General features: G+C 48.8%; 1 protein-coding gene across 1 annotated transcript; it reads left to right on the top strand.

Moving 5' to 3' along the window:
* The first annotated feature begins 18 nt into the window (after window positions 1-18).
* On the top strand, window positions 19-13,032 carry EEF1G (eukaryotic translation elongation factor 1 gamma). The gene is made up of 10 exons (XM_007995558.3): window positions 19-239; window positions 1,319-1,477; window positions 2,171-2,234; window positions 2,386-2,528; window positions 2,928-3,071; window positions 6,530-6,659; window positions 7,054-7,258; window positions 12,177-12,349; window positions 12,440-12,564; window positions 12,796-13,032. The coding sequence occupies exons 1-10, from the start codon at window positions 228-230 to the stop codon at window positions 12,952-12,954; spliced, it is 1,314 nt and encodes a 437-aa protein (XP_007993749.1). The 5' UTR covers window positions 19-227; the 3' UTR covers window positions 12,955-13,032.
* Window positions 13,033-15,974: the final 2,942 nt, after the last annotated feature.

A 15,974-nucleotide genomic window follows, 5' to 3' on the forward strand; every position in this document is an offset into this window, starting at 1 on the left:
CGCAGGCGCGAGCTTTTTCCGCGCTGGCCAGCAGGCCCCACCCACCCCGTTCTTTTTCCAATTCAGCGCCGCTGGATACCGAACTGTCGTACGTATGTCTTCTGTGTCGTCCTCGCTTTCCGGCTGCTGTTTCTCCACGGCTCTCCCCTTTCCCCCTCCTTTCTCTCCTGGGCGGCTTACTTTGCGGCAGCGCGGAGAACCCCACCCCCTTTCTTTGCGGAATCACCATGGCGGCTGGGGTAAGTTTGCCGGCACTGGTGGTTCGGGTCATCCTATCCACCGCCATCCTTTGCCCGAGTGGGGCCAGTCGGCGCCAGAGGAGTTCTGAGGCTGAATGGGGAACTGATTCTGGGTCTACAGACCGTACTGCTGGAGAGCAGGGTTCCTACGGCCTGGAGGGGAACTGAGGCTGGGGCTCTCGGAGGCCAGAGGTGGAAGGGTCTGGGGAAGAGGAGAAAAGGGATGCCGAATCTGGGCCGTCCGAAGCCTGAAAAAGGGGTTCGGCTCTATTGCCGCCTTGAGGCGTAGTATCTGGGTAGGTTGACGAACTTCTGTGACCGTTTTGTGGAGTAACAGCGGGGACAGGGTGAAGAGGGGGTCTTTGTAGGCAGGTCCGGCTGGCACGGTTAAAGGTAGTCTGTCAGGGAGGTTTGGGAGCGAGAGGATTCTCCGGACAGTGAAGTCAGACCAATTGGAGTCCGCTGGCCAGCTTAATAGAGAAGGCAACGCCGGGGAACTTGCTGCGGGACAGGACCGGAGGGATGGTATGCGCGACACGGAAAGAAAGGCTTTTGAGGGAGAGGAGTTGATTTAAGAAGACAGCATGCCATCCCCTATCTCTGGCCACTCTGAGGGGAACTAGAAATCTCTCGATCGTTGTGCGTGCCTTAGAGACAGGACGATGCTTTTGAAGCGGTGAGCAGTAGAGTAGGCAGGCGCTCGGAACCATCAATGAATGAAACGAGGGCTCCGTGAAGGGAAGGGAGTATGTTTGTAGGCAGATGGAGTCTGATGGAGCTAGAAGTTCTGGATTTCTTGGGAGATAGATTTGAGGGAAAGAGAATGCTTCTAGAGGTGTCCTTAGGGAAGGTCAAATCTGTCAACAAGCTTTATTTAGCAGTTGGTGTGTAGTTCTGTTCTTGGTATTTCGGAGGATTCTGATTACATATGACAAGTGCTAAATGACTTGGTTCACCAGAGGAAGTAAAAGGGTGAGTTGAACACATTGGGATTATTCAGACAAGTCATCCTGGGGAGTGGCATTTAGGACTGGGACCCTAATACTCTTATTAATTTTGTTCCTCTCTTTCTCCCATAGACCCTGTATACGTATCCTGAAAACTGGAGGGCCTTCAAGGCTCTCATCGCTGCTCAGTACAGCGGGGCTCAGGTCCGCGTGCTCTCCGCACCACCCCACTTCCATTTTGGCCAAACCAACCGCACCCCTGAATTTCTCCGCAAATTTCCTGCCGGCAAGGTGAGTTGGGAGATGGGGAGCGTCCTTCGGTTCTGAGAAACGAAGGCCTGGGATTCTATCACTCTGGAGATGGCCCCCATCTCTAAAAGGGAGCTTCCCATGTTATTTTCTTCAATATTTCAGTGATTTTATTTTGACATAAATGCAGATTCACATGTAGTTGTAAAAAAAAAAAAGTACAGAGCTATTCTGTGACTTTATACATTCACGAGTTTACTTTGTGGGAAAGAGAATGAGTTTTGACTAAGCATTTTCAGTGCAAATATATCAGATTGTCTGTTATGGGCAGGATTGTTACCCCAAGGGGTTTACAGAGATAGGTGAAAAAACATGCTAAGAATGGAGGAGATGAAGTGCTCTGTGGATCTGGGTCACACACTAATACTTGCACTGATACATTGATACAGGAGTTGCTTTTGGTCTTCTGCTTGTTTGATCCAGAAATTTCATACAAATATCTTGTAATATTCAAATCTATTGTGCTTCCTAGTTAACATTGTGAATTCAGATCGCAAAGGATGCCAAGCTCTTGAAGTATTTATGGTTCTTGAGTATCAGATAGTATCGAGAGTTTGGATAGTGAGGATCGTCAGTCTTACATAAGTATTTTTATCCAAAGCAGTTTGGCTTCTGGTATTGGGTAGGGAGAAATTTTGTGTGTTTTACCTTATCTTTTCACTGCTTTGTCCCCAGGTTCCAGCATTTGAGGGTGACGATGGATTCTGTGTGTTTGAGAGCAATGCCATTGCCTACTATGGTAATTTGCAGGGGTATATGGGAATGGGAGAATTTGGAGGTGAGGGTGTAGGAGAGGGTGTGAGCAGGGATGGATATGAAGGAATTCTTCAGGACCTGGACTGGTGTTGGCATTCCCCCAGAGTTCTGACCTTTGTGTTCTGCCTCTGCAGTGAGCAATGAGGAGCTGCGGGGAAGTACTCCAGAGGCAGCAGCCCAGGTGGTGCAGTGGGTGAGCTTTGCTGATTCCGACATAGTGCCCCCAGCCAGTACCTGGGTATTCCCCACCTTGGGCATCATGCACCACAACAAACAGGTGAGCCTTGGAACTTTGGGAGAAGCCAGGGGCAGGGGTGGCATTAGCTCCTGGGTGTTGGGAGTAAGAAATAAAATAGGTTGAAAAAAAGGTGCCAAGGATATATAGGCAATGAGAAGACGTAATCTCTGGGGTACAAGTTTGAAGTAGTGGGCAGTTGATGGAGGAAGTGTCTGTCATGAGTGGTCACAAGAGGGATTGCTGCTGTGAAGAGATTATACCAAATGGTAAAGGGGGTGGCTGGACCAGAGGACCTCTAAAGTTCCTTTATGATATACTTAGAATGATCCTAGGGTCTGTCTCCATTGAAAGAGGGTGAGGGTGAGCTCAGACTTCTAAGTGAAATTGAGGGAAAGGGATTGGTACCCACTGATGAGTTTTATCATGTTGAATCACTAGGCCACTGAGAATGCAAAGGAGGAAGTGAGGCGAATTCTGGGGCTGCTGGATGCTCACTTGAAGACGAGGACTTTTCTGGTGGGCGAACGAGTGACATTGGCTGACATCACAGTTGTCTGCACCCTGTTGTGGCTCTATAAGCAGGTGAAGTTTATGGAGAATCCATTTGGCAGAGGGTAGATGGGGATTAGAAGCAAAGTGACAAGGTATCTATGTTACCCTGTATTCTGCTGAGGGCTTGGAAAACAGCTAGAGCTGGGCGCAGTGGCTCACACCTGTAATCCGAACACAATGGGAGGCCAGGTAGGCAGATCACCTGAGGTCAGGAGTTTGAGACCAGCCTGGCTAACATGGTGAAACCCCGTCCTTACTAAAAATACAAAAATTAGCTGGGTGTGGTGGCGCACACCTATAGTTCCAGCTACCTGGGAGGCTGAGGCACAAGAATCACTTGAACCTGGGAGACGGAGGTTGCAGTGAGCAGAGATTGCCCCACTGCACTCCAGTCTGGGCAACAGAGTGAGACTTCGTCTCAAAACAAATAAACAAACAAAAAACAGCCAGGAATCCCAGGACTGAATACCATCACTTGCTTTCCCTTCTCTTAAGAAGTTGGGTAATGTCTTGCCCTTAGTTCCTGTTTGGCAGCTAAGATGTTTAGTTTGTTGCCATATTTCTTGGAAAGATTGGTTTTTCTTAGTTGTGAAGACAGAGGTGATGATGGTAGTGAAGCATTAAGATCTTTTTGGAGGCAGGCCAGGCACTGTGTCTAACACCTATAATCCCAGCACTTTGAGAGGCCTAGGCAGGTGGATCACTTGAGGTCAGGAGTTTGAGACCATCCTGGCCAGCATGGCGAAACCCTGTCTTAAAAATACGAAAATTAGCCAGGCATGGTGGTAGGCGCCTGTAATCCCAGCTACTTGGCAGGCTGAGGCAGGAGAATCACTTGAACCCATGAGGTGGAGGTAGCAGTGAGCCAAGATTGAGCCACTGCACTCCAGCCTGGCGGACAAGAGCGAGACTCCATCTCAAAAAAAAAAAAAGGCTGTTTTGGAGACAAGTACAGGTTGAAGCCTTGGCTTCATTGTTTACCAATGTAGGTAAAGGGTTCTTTGTGGGTGAATTGCTTTAGTCCCTGTTTTTTACTTTTCGCAATCTATAAAATCAGGGTAGTAATAATCACTGTCAAGGTTATTGGGTCAAAAAAGAATGACAAGTCACTGGTTTCCAAATAAAAGCTCTTGGACTCATGCTGGTCCAGAATAGTAATGTGATCATAGCAAAGAGAAAAACACTTACTGCATGCCAGACCCTGTGCCAGGGGCCTCATGGGGATCATCTTAGTGAGTCTAATAAGTGGTAGAGTAGAATTTGAACCCAAGTACTGTGGAACCAGCAGTCTGATTGCTATGTTCTGTTTCCATGACAAGATTTTTTTCCTCTTCTGATCTTTGCAAACTAAAAAATAACAGTTCTACGTGAAGCTGTTTATTCTTCTTTTTCTTTGACTGTGGCCAGTACACCAGATACTAACTTTAATTTGAAGGACTATCCATTCTTTTTTTTTTTTTTTTTTTTTTTTTTTTTTTTTTTTTTTTTTTTGACAGATTCTTGCTCTATCACCCAGACTGGAGTGCAGTGGCATGATCTTGGCTCACTGGAACCTCCACCTCCCAGGTTCAAGCAATTCTCCTGCCTCAGCCTCCCAAGTAGCTGGGATTACAGGCATGCACCACCAAACCCAGCTAATTTTGTGGTTTTGCCATGTTGGTCAGGTTGGTCTCGAACTCCGGACGTGAGGTGATCCACCCGCCTCGGCCTCCCAAATTGCTGAGATTACAGGCATGAGCCACCGCGCCCAGCCAGGGCTGTCCATTCTAAATCGGTTTGAATGTTCTTTACTTTTTGAAGTTTGATGGGGGTGTGTGTGTGTATAGTATGGCCAATGTAGATAGTAAATATCTATAGTGTTTAGATTTTATTTGGCAAAATAAGTAGTTGATACCCCTCTGTGGGTCTCAACCTTTTTTTTTTTTTTGTGACGAGGTCTTGCTCTTGTCCCCCAGGCTGGAGTGTGATGGTGCGATCTCGGCTCACTGCAACCTCCGCCTCCCGAGTTCAAGCGATTCTCCTGCCTCAGCCCCCCGAGTAGCTGGGATTACAGGCATGTGCCACCATGCCCGGCTAATTTTTGTACTTCCAGTAGAGGCGGGGTTTCACCGTGTTGGCCAGGCTGGTCTTGAACTCCTGACCTCAGGTGATCCGCCCGCCTTGGCCTCCCAAAGTGCTGGGATTACAGGTGTGAGCCACCGTGCCTGGCCGACATGTGAAATTTAAAAGATTGGAAACAGTAGCTCTGAAATAGTTTTCTAAAGGAGCAAGACAATTACTATTCCTACTCCTAAATAGAGGATGGACCCAAGCGTCCATCCATTAAACTGTACTGCACTGAACAAAAAGAAAAAGAAATGGAGGCAGGGTGTGGTGGCTCACACCTGTAATCCCAGCACTTCAGGAGGCCAGGGTGGGAGGACTGCTTGAGCATACGAGTTCAAGATCAGTCTGGGCAACATAGTGAGACCCCATCTCTATTCCATCTCTATTACAATTTTTTTTTTTTTTTTTTTTTTGAGACAAAGTCTCACTCTGTCACCCAGGTTGGAGTGCAGTGGCGTGATCTTGGTTCACTGCAACCTTCTCCTCCTGGGTTCGAGTGAGTCTCCTGCCTCAGCCTCTGGAGTAACTGGGACTACAGGCGTGTGCCACCACGCCCGGCTAATGTTTTGTTTTGTTTTGTTTTTTGAGATGGAGTCTCTCTCTGTCACCCAGGCTGGAGTGCAGTGGCACCATCTCTGCTCACTGCAAGCTCCGCCTCCCGGGTTCACACCATTCTCCTGCCTCAGCCTCCCGAGTAGCTGGGACTACAGGTGCCCGTCACCACCCCTGGCTAATTTTTTTTATTTTTAGTAGAGACGGGGTTTCACCGTGTTAGCCGGGATGGTCTCGATCTCCTGACCTCATGATCCACTTGCCTTAGCCTCCCAAAGTTCTGGGATTACAGGCATGAACCACTGTGTCCAGCCTCTTAAAGCGCTTGTAAAAATTAATTTACTTGGGTTGGGCACGGTGGCTCACACCTGTAATCCCAGCACTTTGGGAGGCCGAGGCGGGCGGATCACTTGAGGTCAGAGTTTGAGAACAGCCTGGCCAACAGGGAAACCCCATCTCTACTAAAAATACAAAAATTAATTGGGCATCGTGGTGGGCATCTGTAGTCCCAGCTACTCAGGAGGCTGAGGCATGGGAATCACTTGCGAGAATCACTTGAACCTAGGAGGCAGAGGCTGCAGTGAGCTGAGATCACGCCATTGCACTCCAGCCTGGGCGACAGAGCAAGACTCTGTCTCAAAAAAAAAAAAAAAAAAAAAAACTAAAAAAATGAAGAAATGGGAAGTAATCCAGGGAAGGATGATGTTGTATGACGCTGTTGTCTATAGGGCTTGAAAAGAAGGTGGGCACTGGGACTTAGGTAGAGCAAGGGCTCTTGCTGTGGACAGGGCCTTTCCACTGACTTTGTTTCCACCCTTATGTCCTGGCAGGTCCTAGAGCCTTCTTTCCGCCAGGCCTTTCCCAATACCAACCGCTGGTTCCTCACCTGCATTAATCAGCCCCAGTTCCGGGCTGTCTTGGGGGAAGTGAAGCTGTGTGAGAAGATGGCCCAGTTTGATGGTGAGTCTGAGGAGATCAAGAGGCATAAGGCCAGGATCAGGGTCTGGTTTGCTCTGCATCAGCCCCTTGATTTCCTGTCTTGCTTTTGGGTTATAGGGATCTGCAGAATGTAGGGTGTCAATGTAGTAATTAATATTATGTGCAATTTGTTTCATGCACACTCATACCCTGACTAATTTGTATTAGTGTGTAGAGTTGGGATATAAAGTATTTGTTGCTAAGGGTGTGTTCTTGCTGGGGGACATACAGTGAACTGATGAGCTGTCTGGAGCCTAGGTTCCTTACTTGTCCCATTCGTCAGTTTCCTCTGTTACTCTGCTTACCCTGCGTGGTTTTGGAGGGGTGTGGAAAGAGGCAGAACATTCATTCACTTTCCTCCCTTCCTCTGCACCAGCTAAAAAGTTTGCAGAGACCCAGCCTAAAAAAGATACACCACGGAAAGAGAAGGGTTCACGGGAAGAGAAGCAGAAGCCCCAGACTGAGCGGAAGGAGGAGAAAAAGGCGGCTGCCCCTGCTCCTGAGGAGGAGATGGATGAATGTGAGCAGGCGCTGGCTGCTGAGCCCAAGGCCAAGGACCCCTTCGCTCACTTGCCCAAGAGGTAAGGATATTGGAGGGTGGAGGGTGTGGGACCAGAGAAGGCCTGTTCTCACCTTTATGTGTCTGTCCCCCTTCACACACAGCTAGAGCCAGAATTTTAGGTTCATATAAAGTTAAAGGTATATTTTAGTTGCAAATAAAGCAGCTTTCTAGGCTGATCATCAGGAATCGGGCAAATTTTGATTGTGGAGAGCAAGTTCCAAATACAGCCAGTGCTGGGGAAGATTGAACTCCTATTCCAACAAAGACAGGAACAGATTTTCGTATAGTGGTAAACTGGTTTTGAGCAAGCTCATTTGACCATTTGAGAGCTCTGAGAACAAATACAGGGAGAGGGGTGGGGAAGAAGAAAGTGCAGAGAGCCTTGGGTGGCGCTGCGCGGCTGGCTGTGCCGAGGTAGTGGATGCCAGAGCAGGGTCCTTTGCATTGTTTTGTTTTCTGTTTTGCTGAATCAGACTGTACAAAAATTGCTAAGAAAAAGGATGAAGATCAAAGCTAAGTAGTGTCTGTCTAGTTCACTGTTCCACAACTGGGGGGAGTTAAGTCCCCAAGTAGAAGAAAGTAGGTGTCCTCTGTATGCTTTTTTCAGTTAAAGGCAGGGGTTCTTGGAAAAAATAATATAATAAAAGCGAGACTTTTGGCGTGAAACAAGTAGGACACTGAGTGCTTGCCCAGTTCTCTGGGATGGAGTCTTTCTTCCATCACTGCTCCAAGTCATTTTATTGAGAGTTCAAGCAGTATGAGAAATCTATATTCGGTGTCACTTTGCTTTGAAACTCCTCTTTCTCTGCATTTTTTGCTCCCACTCACTCCAAAGCCATTCATCTTTTCACTACTTGGTCTGTTAGGGTTTACATTTAACCTTCTCCCATTTTGTAATGACTTTGATGCAGGGTGAACCAGCCTAAAGGAGCATCCACTGGTAGGGACACAATAGCTGTGCATAGAGTTGTGAATTACAAGCATTGCACTAATGGACAGGAGCAACTTGGGGTGTAGCTGAAAGTTCTTACTCACGGGTACTTTGTACAAGACCAGGAAGAGTCCATCCAGATGCAGGCGCTCTTTAAAGATGTATTTTTTGAACTAGTGATTTGCCTTGAATTGAGCACAGGTGCAGGTCAAGAGTGAGCAGGATTTTTGGTGTGTGTAAATAGGTCATGATAACTAACCCAAATTACATACTGTGTTGTAACTCAGACGTTAATTATTAGCTAGAGATTTTCACATATAGTAGGTCAGTACTCTGGGCAGGAAATAAATGAGGCAGTAGTAAACTTAAAATCTTTAATAAACTTTACATTTTCTTTTTTTTTTTTTTTTTTTTGAGACGGAGTCTCGCTCTGTCGCCCGGTCTGGAGTGCAGTGGCCGGATCTCAGCTCACTGCAAGCTCCGCCTCCCGGGTTTACGCCATTCTCCTGCCTCAGCCTCCCGAGTAGCTGGGACTACAGGCGACCACCACCACGCCCGGCTAGTTTTTTGTGTTTTTAGTAGAGACGGGGTTTCACCGTGTTAGCCAGGATGGTCTCGATCTCCTGACCTCGTGATCCGCCCGTCTCGGCCTCCCAAAGTGCTGGGATTACAGGCTTGAGCCACCGCGCCCGGCCCATTTTCTTTTTTTTTTTTTTTGAGGCGGAGTCTTGCTCTGTCGCCCAGGCTGGAGTGCAGTGGTACTATCTCGGCTCACTGCAAGCTCCGCCTCCTGGGTTCACGCCATTCTCCTGCCTCAGCCTCCCGAGTAGCTGGGACTACAGGCGCCTGCCACCACGCCCGGCTAATTTTTTTGTATTTTCAGTAGAGATGGGGTTTCACCGTGTTAGCCAGGATGGTCTCGATCTCCTGACCTCGTGATCCACCCATCTCGGCCTCCCAAAGTGCTGGGATTACAGGCTTGAGCCACCGCCCCCGGCAACTTTACATTTTCTTAACATGCTTTTGGGAATGTTTATTAATGTATATTTGTTGGGTTACCATGATGTCCTATAGGGCTACCAGAAATGCTTTTCCCAAGGTTTTTTGTTGTTGTTGTTTGTTTGTTTGTTTGTTTTGAACAGGGTTTTACTTAGTCCAGTCTGCAGTGCAGTAGCATGATCACGGCTCACTGCAGTCTCCTGGATTCAAGCGATCCTCCCACCTCAGCCTCTGGAGTAGCTGGGACAAAGGCACACACCACCACACCCAGCTAATTTTTTATAATTTGTAGAGACTAGGTCTCACTATGTTGCCCAGGCTGGTCACAAACTCCTGGGCTCAAGCGATCCGTGGCCTCTCAAAGTGCTGGAATTACAGGTGCGAGCCACTGTACCTGGCCTTTTTTTTTTTTTTTTTTTTTTTGAGACGGAGTCTCACTCTGTCACCCAGGCTGGAGTGAAGTGGTGCAATCTCAGCTCACTGCAACCTCCGCCTCCCTGGTTCGAGCGATTCTCCTGCCTCAGCCTCCCAAGTAGCTGGGACTACAAGCGTGTGCCGCCACGCCCGGCTAATTTTTTGTATTTTTAGTAGAGACGGAGTTTCACCATGCTGGGCAGGCTGGTCTCGAACTCCTGACCTCGTGATCCGCCCACCTCCACCTCCCAAAGTGCTGGGATTACAGATAAGAGCCAGTGCTCCCAGCCTTTGTTTTGTTCTGTTTTGTTTTGTTTTGTTTTCTGAGACAGAGTCTCACTCTTTTGCCCAGGCTGAAGTGCAGTGGTGTGATCTCTGCTCACTGCAGTCTCCGCCTCCCAGGTTGAAGCAACTCTCCTGCCTGAGCCTCCTGAGTAGCTGGGATTACAGGTGCGCGCCACCATACCCGGCTAATTTTTGTATTTTTAGTAGAGACAGAGTTTCACTATGTTGGTCAGGTTGGTCTCGAACTGACCTCAGGCAATCCGCCTGCCTTGGCCTCCCAGAGTGGTGGGATTACAGGCGTGAGCCACCGCCTCCGGCTCCCCCAGCATTTTTAGTGTCATAAAAGTGATGTCCTAAAAGACCAAGCTATTAATGTCCAGGTTTTAATTCTAGTTCTTTTAAGACCCAGCTAGGTGAAGCACGGTGGCTCACACTGCTTGGCAGGCTGAGGTGAGAGGGTCACTTGGGCCCAGGAGGTTGAGGTTGCAGTGAGCCATGATCATGCCCCTGCACTTGGGTGACTGAGCAAGACCCTGTCTCAGAACAAATAACAAAGCTTGCACAGCTCAGGAAGGTGTGAAACAATTCCTAGCCCTACTTTTGGTGTGGTTGAGGTTTTAAGAGTCCTCAGATGAGGTCTCTTATGCATTTGGAAAGGAACCTGGGACCTCGGGTTAAAGGACAGATCCTCTGCTTTGCTACAGTGTAAACTTGGACCAGTCATTCTACTTGGTCTCATCTGTAAAGAGAGGGGAGGGTCAGGGTAACAGTTCGTAACTCATGGGTTATAAGGATTGAGTGAAATTGATACTCGTGGCAATATTTATGCTATGAACAGTAGAAGCAACTAAACATTCAGTTTAATGTTCAGTGTTTAGTAGATTTGTGGCACAATCCTGCATTAGAAGATTATTTGGTCATTAAAATGTTTGCTAAGAATTCTGTTTTTGAGGTAGGGTCTTGCTGTGTTGCTTAGTCTGCTCTCCAACTCCTGATCTCAGGTGGTCCTTCTACCTCAGCCTTCTGAGTAGCTGGGACTGCTAGTGCAAAAAATTGTTTTGCTTTTTTGACAGGGTCTTGCTCTGTCTCCCAGGCTGGAGTGCAGTGGTGCAATCTCGGCTCACTGCAGCCTCCATCTCCTGGGTTAAAGCAAGTCTCCTGCCCCAGCCTCCCGAGTAGCTGGGACTACAGGCGCATGCCACCAATTTTTTATTTTATTTTATTTTATTTTATTTTATTTTTTAATTTATTTTTAGTAAAGATGGATTTTCACCATGTTGGCCAGGATGGTCTTGATCTCTTGACCTCATGATCTGCCCGCCTCGGCCTCCCAAAGTATCGGGATTACAGGTGTAAGCCACTGTGCCTGGCCTTTTTTTTTTTTTTTTTTTTTTTTTTTGCCCCCAGACGGGACTCTTCCTCTATCGCCCAGGCTAGAGTGCAGTGGCATGATCTCTGCTCACTGCAACCTCCGCCTCCAGAGTTCAAGCAATTCTCCTGTCTCAGCCTGCCACCACTCCCAGCTAATTTTTGTATTTTTAGTAGAAACGGGGTTTCACCTTGTTGGTCAGGCTGGTCTTGAACTCTGGACGGGAGGTGATCCACCCGCTTCGGCCTCCCAAAGTGCTGGGATTACAGGCGTGAGCCACCACGTCCGGCCGGTGTATATGTTTATAATTGGAAAGAAAGAAAACAGATCTCCAACCATGGAGGGAGTGACCTCTGCTATATTGATGCTGGCATTCTTGGCTCAGTATGCCAGATTGCTTTTAAGATAACCTGAACCTAAGGGCTTTCCAGCATCAGAAAACCTCGGAAAAGCCTAAAGCTTGTTTATAGGCAGAGAGGGACTAAAGGACATGGGTGTAAGATTTGGGGTGGAGGCCCTTTGAGAATGTTCATTGCTTACATTCCTGTTACAGCTTGTGTAACCTGAAGAGGCCTGTATGGTGGGGGGAAGAAACTTGGATGAGTCAGTGACTGAGTGTGGTTCATGGAAAACAGCCTGGAGGGAAAAAAAATCCTCACTCTGTCACCACCTGGGGGCAGCAGTTGTCCATGCCCTTCCTGGGGCACATCTCATGAGCCCCTCTTTGAGTTCACCCTCCACATGCCTTGCATACTTAGGCAGAGGAGTGTCCTAGGCCCCTTTTCAAACCCCTTGAGCTCTTCCCTCATAAGGTCACACACATCTGCCAGCGCAGTGACCATTTCCTTTATATTAGTAAAGCTGGAAAGAAAGCACCCTTCACTTCTCTTAGCCTGGCAACCCTCCTCCTTGTTGACCGCCATGCTTTCTTCCTCTTAGTACCTTTGTGTTGGATGAATTTAAGCGCAAGTACTCCAATGAGGACACACTCTCTGTGGCACTGCCATATTTCTGGGAACACTTTGATAAGGACGGCTGGTCCCTGTGGTACTCAGAGTATCGCTTCCCTGAAGAACTCACTCAGACCTTCATGAGCTGCAATCTCATCACTGGTAAGAGAGCGGGTCTGAGACGAGGAAGGAGAACAAGGAGTAGCAAGTGCTGTGATTCCAAAGGCTGAATGTTCTCGCTTGCCCCTTCAGGAATGTTCCAGCGACTAGACAAGCTGAGGAAGAATGCCTTCGCCAGTGTCATCCTCTTTGGAACCAACAATAGCAGCTCCATTTCTGGAGTCTGGGTCTTCCGAGGCCAGGAGCTTGCCTTTCCGGTGAGGAAGGTGGAGGAGAGGAGTCTCTTTAGGGTGGGGCAGGGGTATAGGAATTATTGTGTTTTATTTCTGAGCTGATGGACGTTGAGGAGGGTGCAGAAATGCTTATAGGAAGGAGCAGTTCATGTTTACAGTAGACCTGGGGTCTGATGACATGTGTTTGAGCTGGAAGTAACACAGGTGTGGGGTGGTGTCTCATAACTTGACCACATGCTGGCTTTTTATCCCCAGCTGAGTCCAGATTGGCAGGTGGACTACGAGTCATACACATGGCGGAAACTGGATCCTGGCAGTGAGGAGACCCAGACGCTGGTTCGAGAGTACTTTTCCTGGGAGGGGGCCTTCCAGCATGTGGGCAAAGCCTTCAATCAGGGCAAGATCTTCAAGTGAACATCTCTTGCCATCGCCTAGCTGCCTGCACCTGCCCTTCAGGGAGATGGGGGTCATTAAAGGAAACTGAACATTGAACCCTTTCCTGTCCTGCCTCCTTTGTGAGTGGTGGCGTCTTCAAGGGGAGTAAATATGTTGAAGCAGGGTACTTTCTGTGTTTGCAGTACCTCGATATGCAGGAGAGAAGACTTCAGAAGAACAGAAATAGAGGCCTGTGTTCACTTGTGATTTTAATTACCCTGCCTCCTACGGTGATGACTGTCTTCTAGCTGGGAAGAGCGGAAGCAGTTGGGGTGGATAGTGACATGGGGCTTTGTGACTACCTAATTCTTAGGGGTCAGATTCCAGGCCTTTCCCAGTGAAGGGAGAGAATAGCTGCTAATAACAAGAGCTAACATGTATAATTCAGAGTGCAAAGAAACTTTACATTATTTCCTATAACTGTCCTGTGAGGTAGGTAGCTGACAATATGCAAGGGTTGTAGTTTCTTTTGCTTTGTTTTTTTGAGACAAGGTCTGGCTCTGTTGCCCAGGCTGGAATGCAGTGGTGCAGTCTCAGCTCAACCTCCGTCTCCCAGGCTCAAGCCATCCTCCCACCTTAGCCTCCCGAGTAGCTGGGACTATAGGTGTGCACCACCATGCCCAGCTAATTTTCTTTTTTTTTTTTTGTAGAGATGGGGTTTTGCCATATTGCCCAGGCTGGTCTCAAACTCTTGAGCTCCAGCGGTCATCCTGCCTTGGTCTCCCAAAGTGTTGGGATGATAGGCATGCATCACCACGCCTGCCCTAGGGCTGTAGTTCAGATGCCTCAAACCTGCAGGGCAAGGCACGGACTACTCAGAACAGGCACTGGCCTGGCCCGGCCCGTTGGCCCTTTCCCGGCTGCCTTGTCAGTCTGGTGGTATCCCTGATTTCTAACGGGAAGCATAGGGGTTTAGAGATTTCACTAACTTGCCTGTGATCACACATTTTAAGTGTTAGAGGCAGAGTTTTGAACCCAGTGGGTGTCACTTTTTTTTTTTTACTTTAAAATTTTTTTGGTAAAACTGGGTCAGGAAAATGTTTTAATTTTTTTTTATTAGAGAGCAGGGGTTCTTGCTATGTTGCCTAGGCCAGAGTGCAGTGGCTGGCTGTACACAGGCTCAATCGTGCTATAGTTTTGAAGTCCTGGTCTCAAGTGATCCTCCCACCTCAGCCCCCTTAGTAGGTGGTATTATAAGCGTATGCCATCACGCCTCGCTTGGGTGTCACTTTTTTTTTTTTTTGGAGACAGTTTTACTCTTGTTGCCCAGGCTGGAGTTCAATGGCGTGGTCTCGGCTCACCGCAACCTCCACCTCCTGAGTCCCGCTTCAAGCAGTTCTGCCTCAGCCTCCTGAGTAGCTGGGATTACAGGCACACGCCACCATGCCCAGCTAATTTTTGTATTTTTGGTGGAGACAGGGTTTCACCATGTTGGCCAGGCTGGTCTTGAACTCCTGACCTCGTGATTCACCCGCCTTGGCCTCCCAAAGTGCTGGGATTACAGGCTGAGCCACTGCGCCCGGCGGGTGTCACTCTTGAAGCCTGTGTCCACGCCCTGCTGCCTCCTAGAAGGTAGAGTGGTTGTAATTGTCAGCTAATATCCTGCTCAGGCCAAAGGTTACCCTTTTTTCCCCTTTGAGCTTCATTTTTATTATATCCTTTTCAGATTTTCTTGCTCTTCTGTCTTTTCTGAAGATCATTGAAGATCTCCCTGTAAATGTAATAGTTTGGGTGAAATTGGAAACCTAGATTGAGTCACGTTTTGAGGCATATGCAGAAACGGGTGACTGCCTTTGGTCCCCAGCTTATGGTTTTGTGTGTGGTTTTTTATGCTGTTTCTTAGTCCAGGCACAGAAGAGGGCTCTTGGCTTGGATGGGGAAACCAAGTACATAGCACGGGCTGGTAGTTGGGAGGGGATTGGGCTGTCATCTGCAGCTGAGCACGTTTGACCTGCCGTTGGAGTGGGCAGTGAAGAGTTGTGGTTTAGAATCCATATGGGTGGGATGGGCTGATGCTTGCTCATACTCTGCTCCCTGGCAGCTGATCTTGAACTGGGTCCAAACTTGATACCATTCTTCTGAGCCTTCTGGGCTCTTGTTAGCTACGATGTAAAAATGCTAGGTCAGGTGGTGCATTGACATGTTCCTGTAGTCCTGGCGACTTGGGTCGGGGGATGGCTGAGGCCAGGAGTTGGAGGCCTTAGCAGTGCTTGCCATGATTGCAACTTAACAGCCAATGCGCTCCAGCCTGGGCAACACAGACCCCCATCTCAAAAATAAAGTGCTAGATGCAGACTTTTGTGCCTCTTAGCTTGTTGCTGGGGCCTCACTGAAGCTGTCAGATTCTTCCCAAATTCTGTTTCAAATCACACCTCCTTCTGTGGTTGTGGGACCTTCACCACCTTCCTGGTGTTTGCTCACCGTAACCTCCTGTGGCTGAAGCCTCAGACAGGAGGAAGCAAGTTGAAAGAGTAGTTTAGGTTTGAGAGGGCGGCTTGAAAGGCTCAGGAGGGAAGCCCAGCTGTGAGGTGTGTGTGGGGTTCTGCTGGGTGGGCCATGGGCAGCAGCAGGCCTGGCAGCCCACACGGACTAGGCGATCTGGGCTGGGGCAGGGTCCCCTACCTCAGCCTCCCTCTGATCTGCCTGCAGGAAGAGTGAGTCATCTGCACATCCTGCCTCCAGCCCTCGCTGTGGTGCAGAGTAAGAGTGGCCAGGTTGTTGTTTGAGGCCGGGCTTGCGCTTGGGCGGGGGCCAGTACCCGCAAGCAGGAGGAGGAGCCTCAAGAGGAGAGGGTTGTGGCCCCAGGAAGGCTGGGCCGTTGGCCTCTACACGGGGGTGGGATGTGAGGGCTTCTCTGCTGTGGTGGGTAGGGGAGAGGTTAACAGTGGAAGTTTCTAACGGCAGATGTGAGGCAGGAAAGGGGAAGCACATCTGGAGTTCCTTCTGTCCCCCGCCTTGCCCCAGGGAGGCCTGAGTCACTGCAGCAAGGGCTCTTCCCC

This window comes from Chlorocebus sabaeus, chromosome 1, assembly GCF_047675955.1.
Source record: "Chlorocebus sabaeus isolate Y175 chromosome 1, mChlSab1.0.hap1, whole genome shotgun sequence".
NCBI classification, from domain to species: Eukaryota; Metazoa; Chordata; class Mammalia; order Primates; family Cercopithecidae; genus Chlorocebus; species Chlorocebus sabaeus.

Bases quoted from the DNA above. Each gene is read 5' to 3' on its own strand.
- EEF1G (XM_007995558.3), top strand. The intron at 3,072-6,529 runs GTGAAGTTTATG...ATGTCCTGGCAG, and splicing joins TGTTGTGGCTCTATAAGCAG to GTCCTAGAGCCTTCTTTCCG. The intron at 12,350-12,439 runs GTAAGAGAGCGG...TTGCCCCTTCAG, and splicing joins GAGCTGCAATCTCATCACTG to GAATGTTCCAGCGACTAGAC.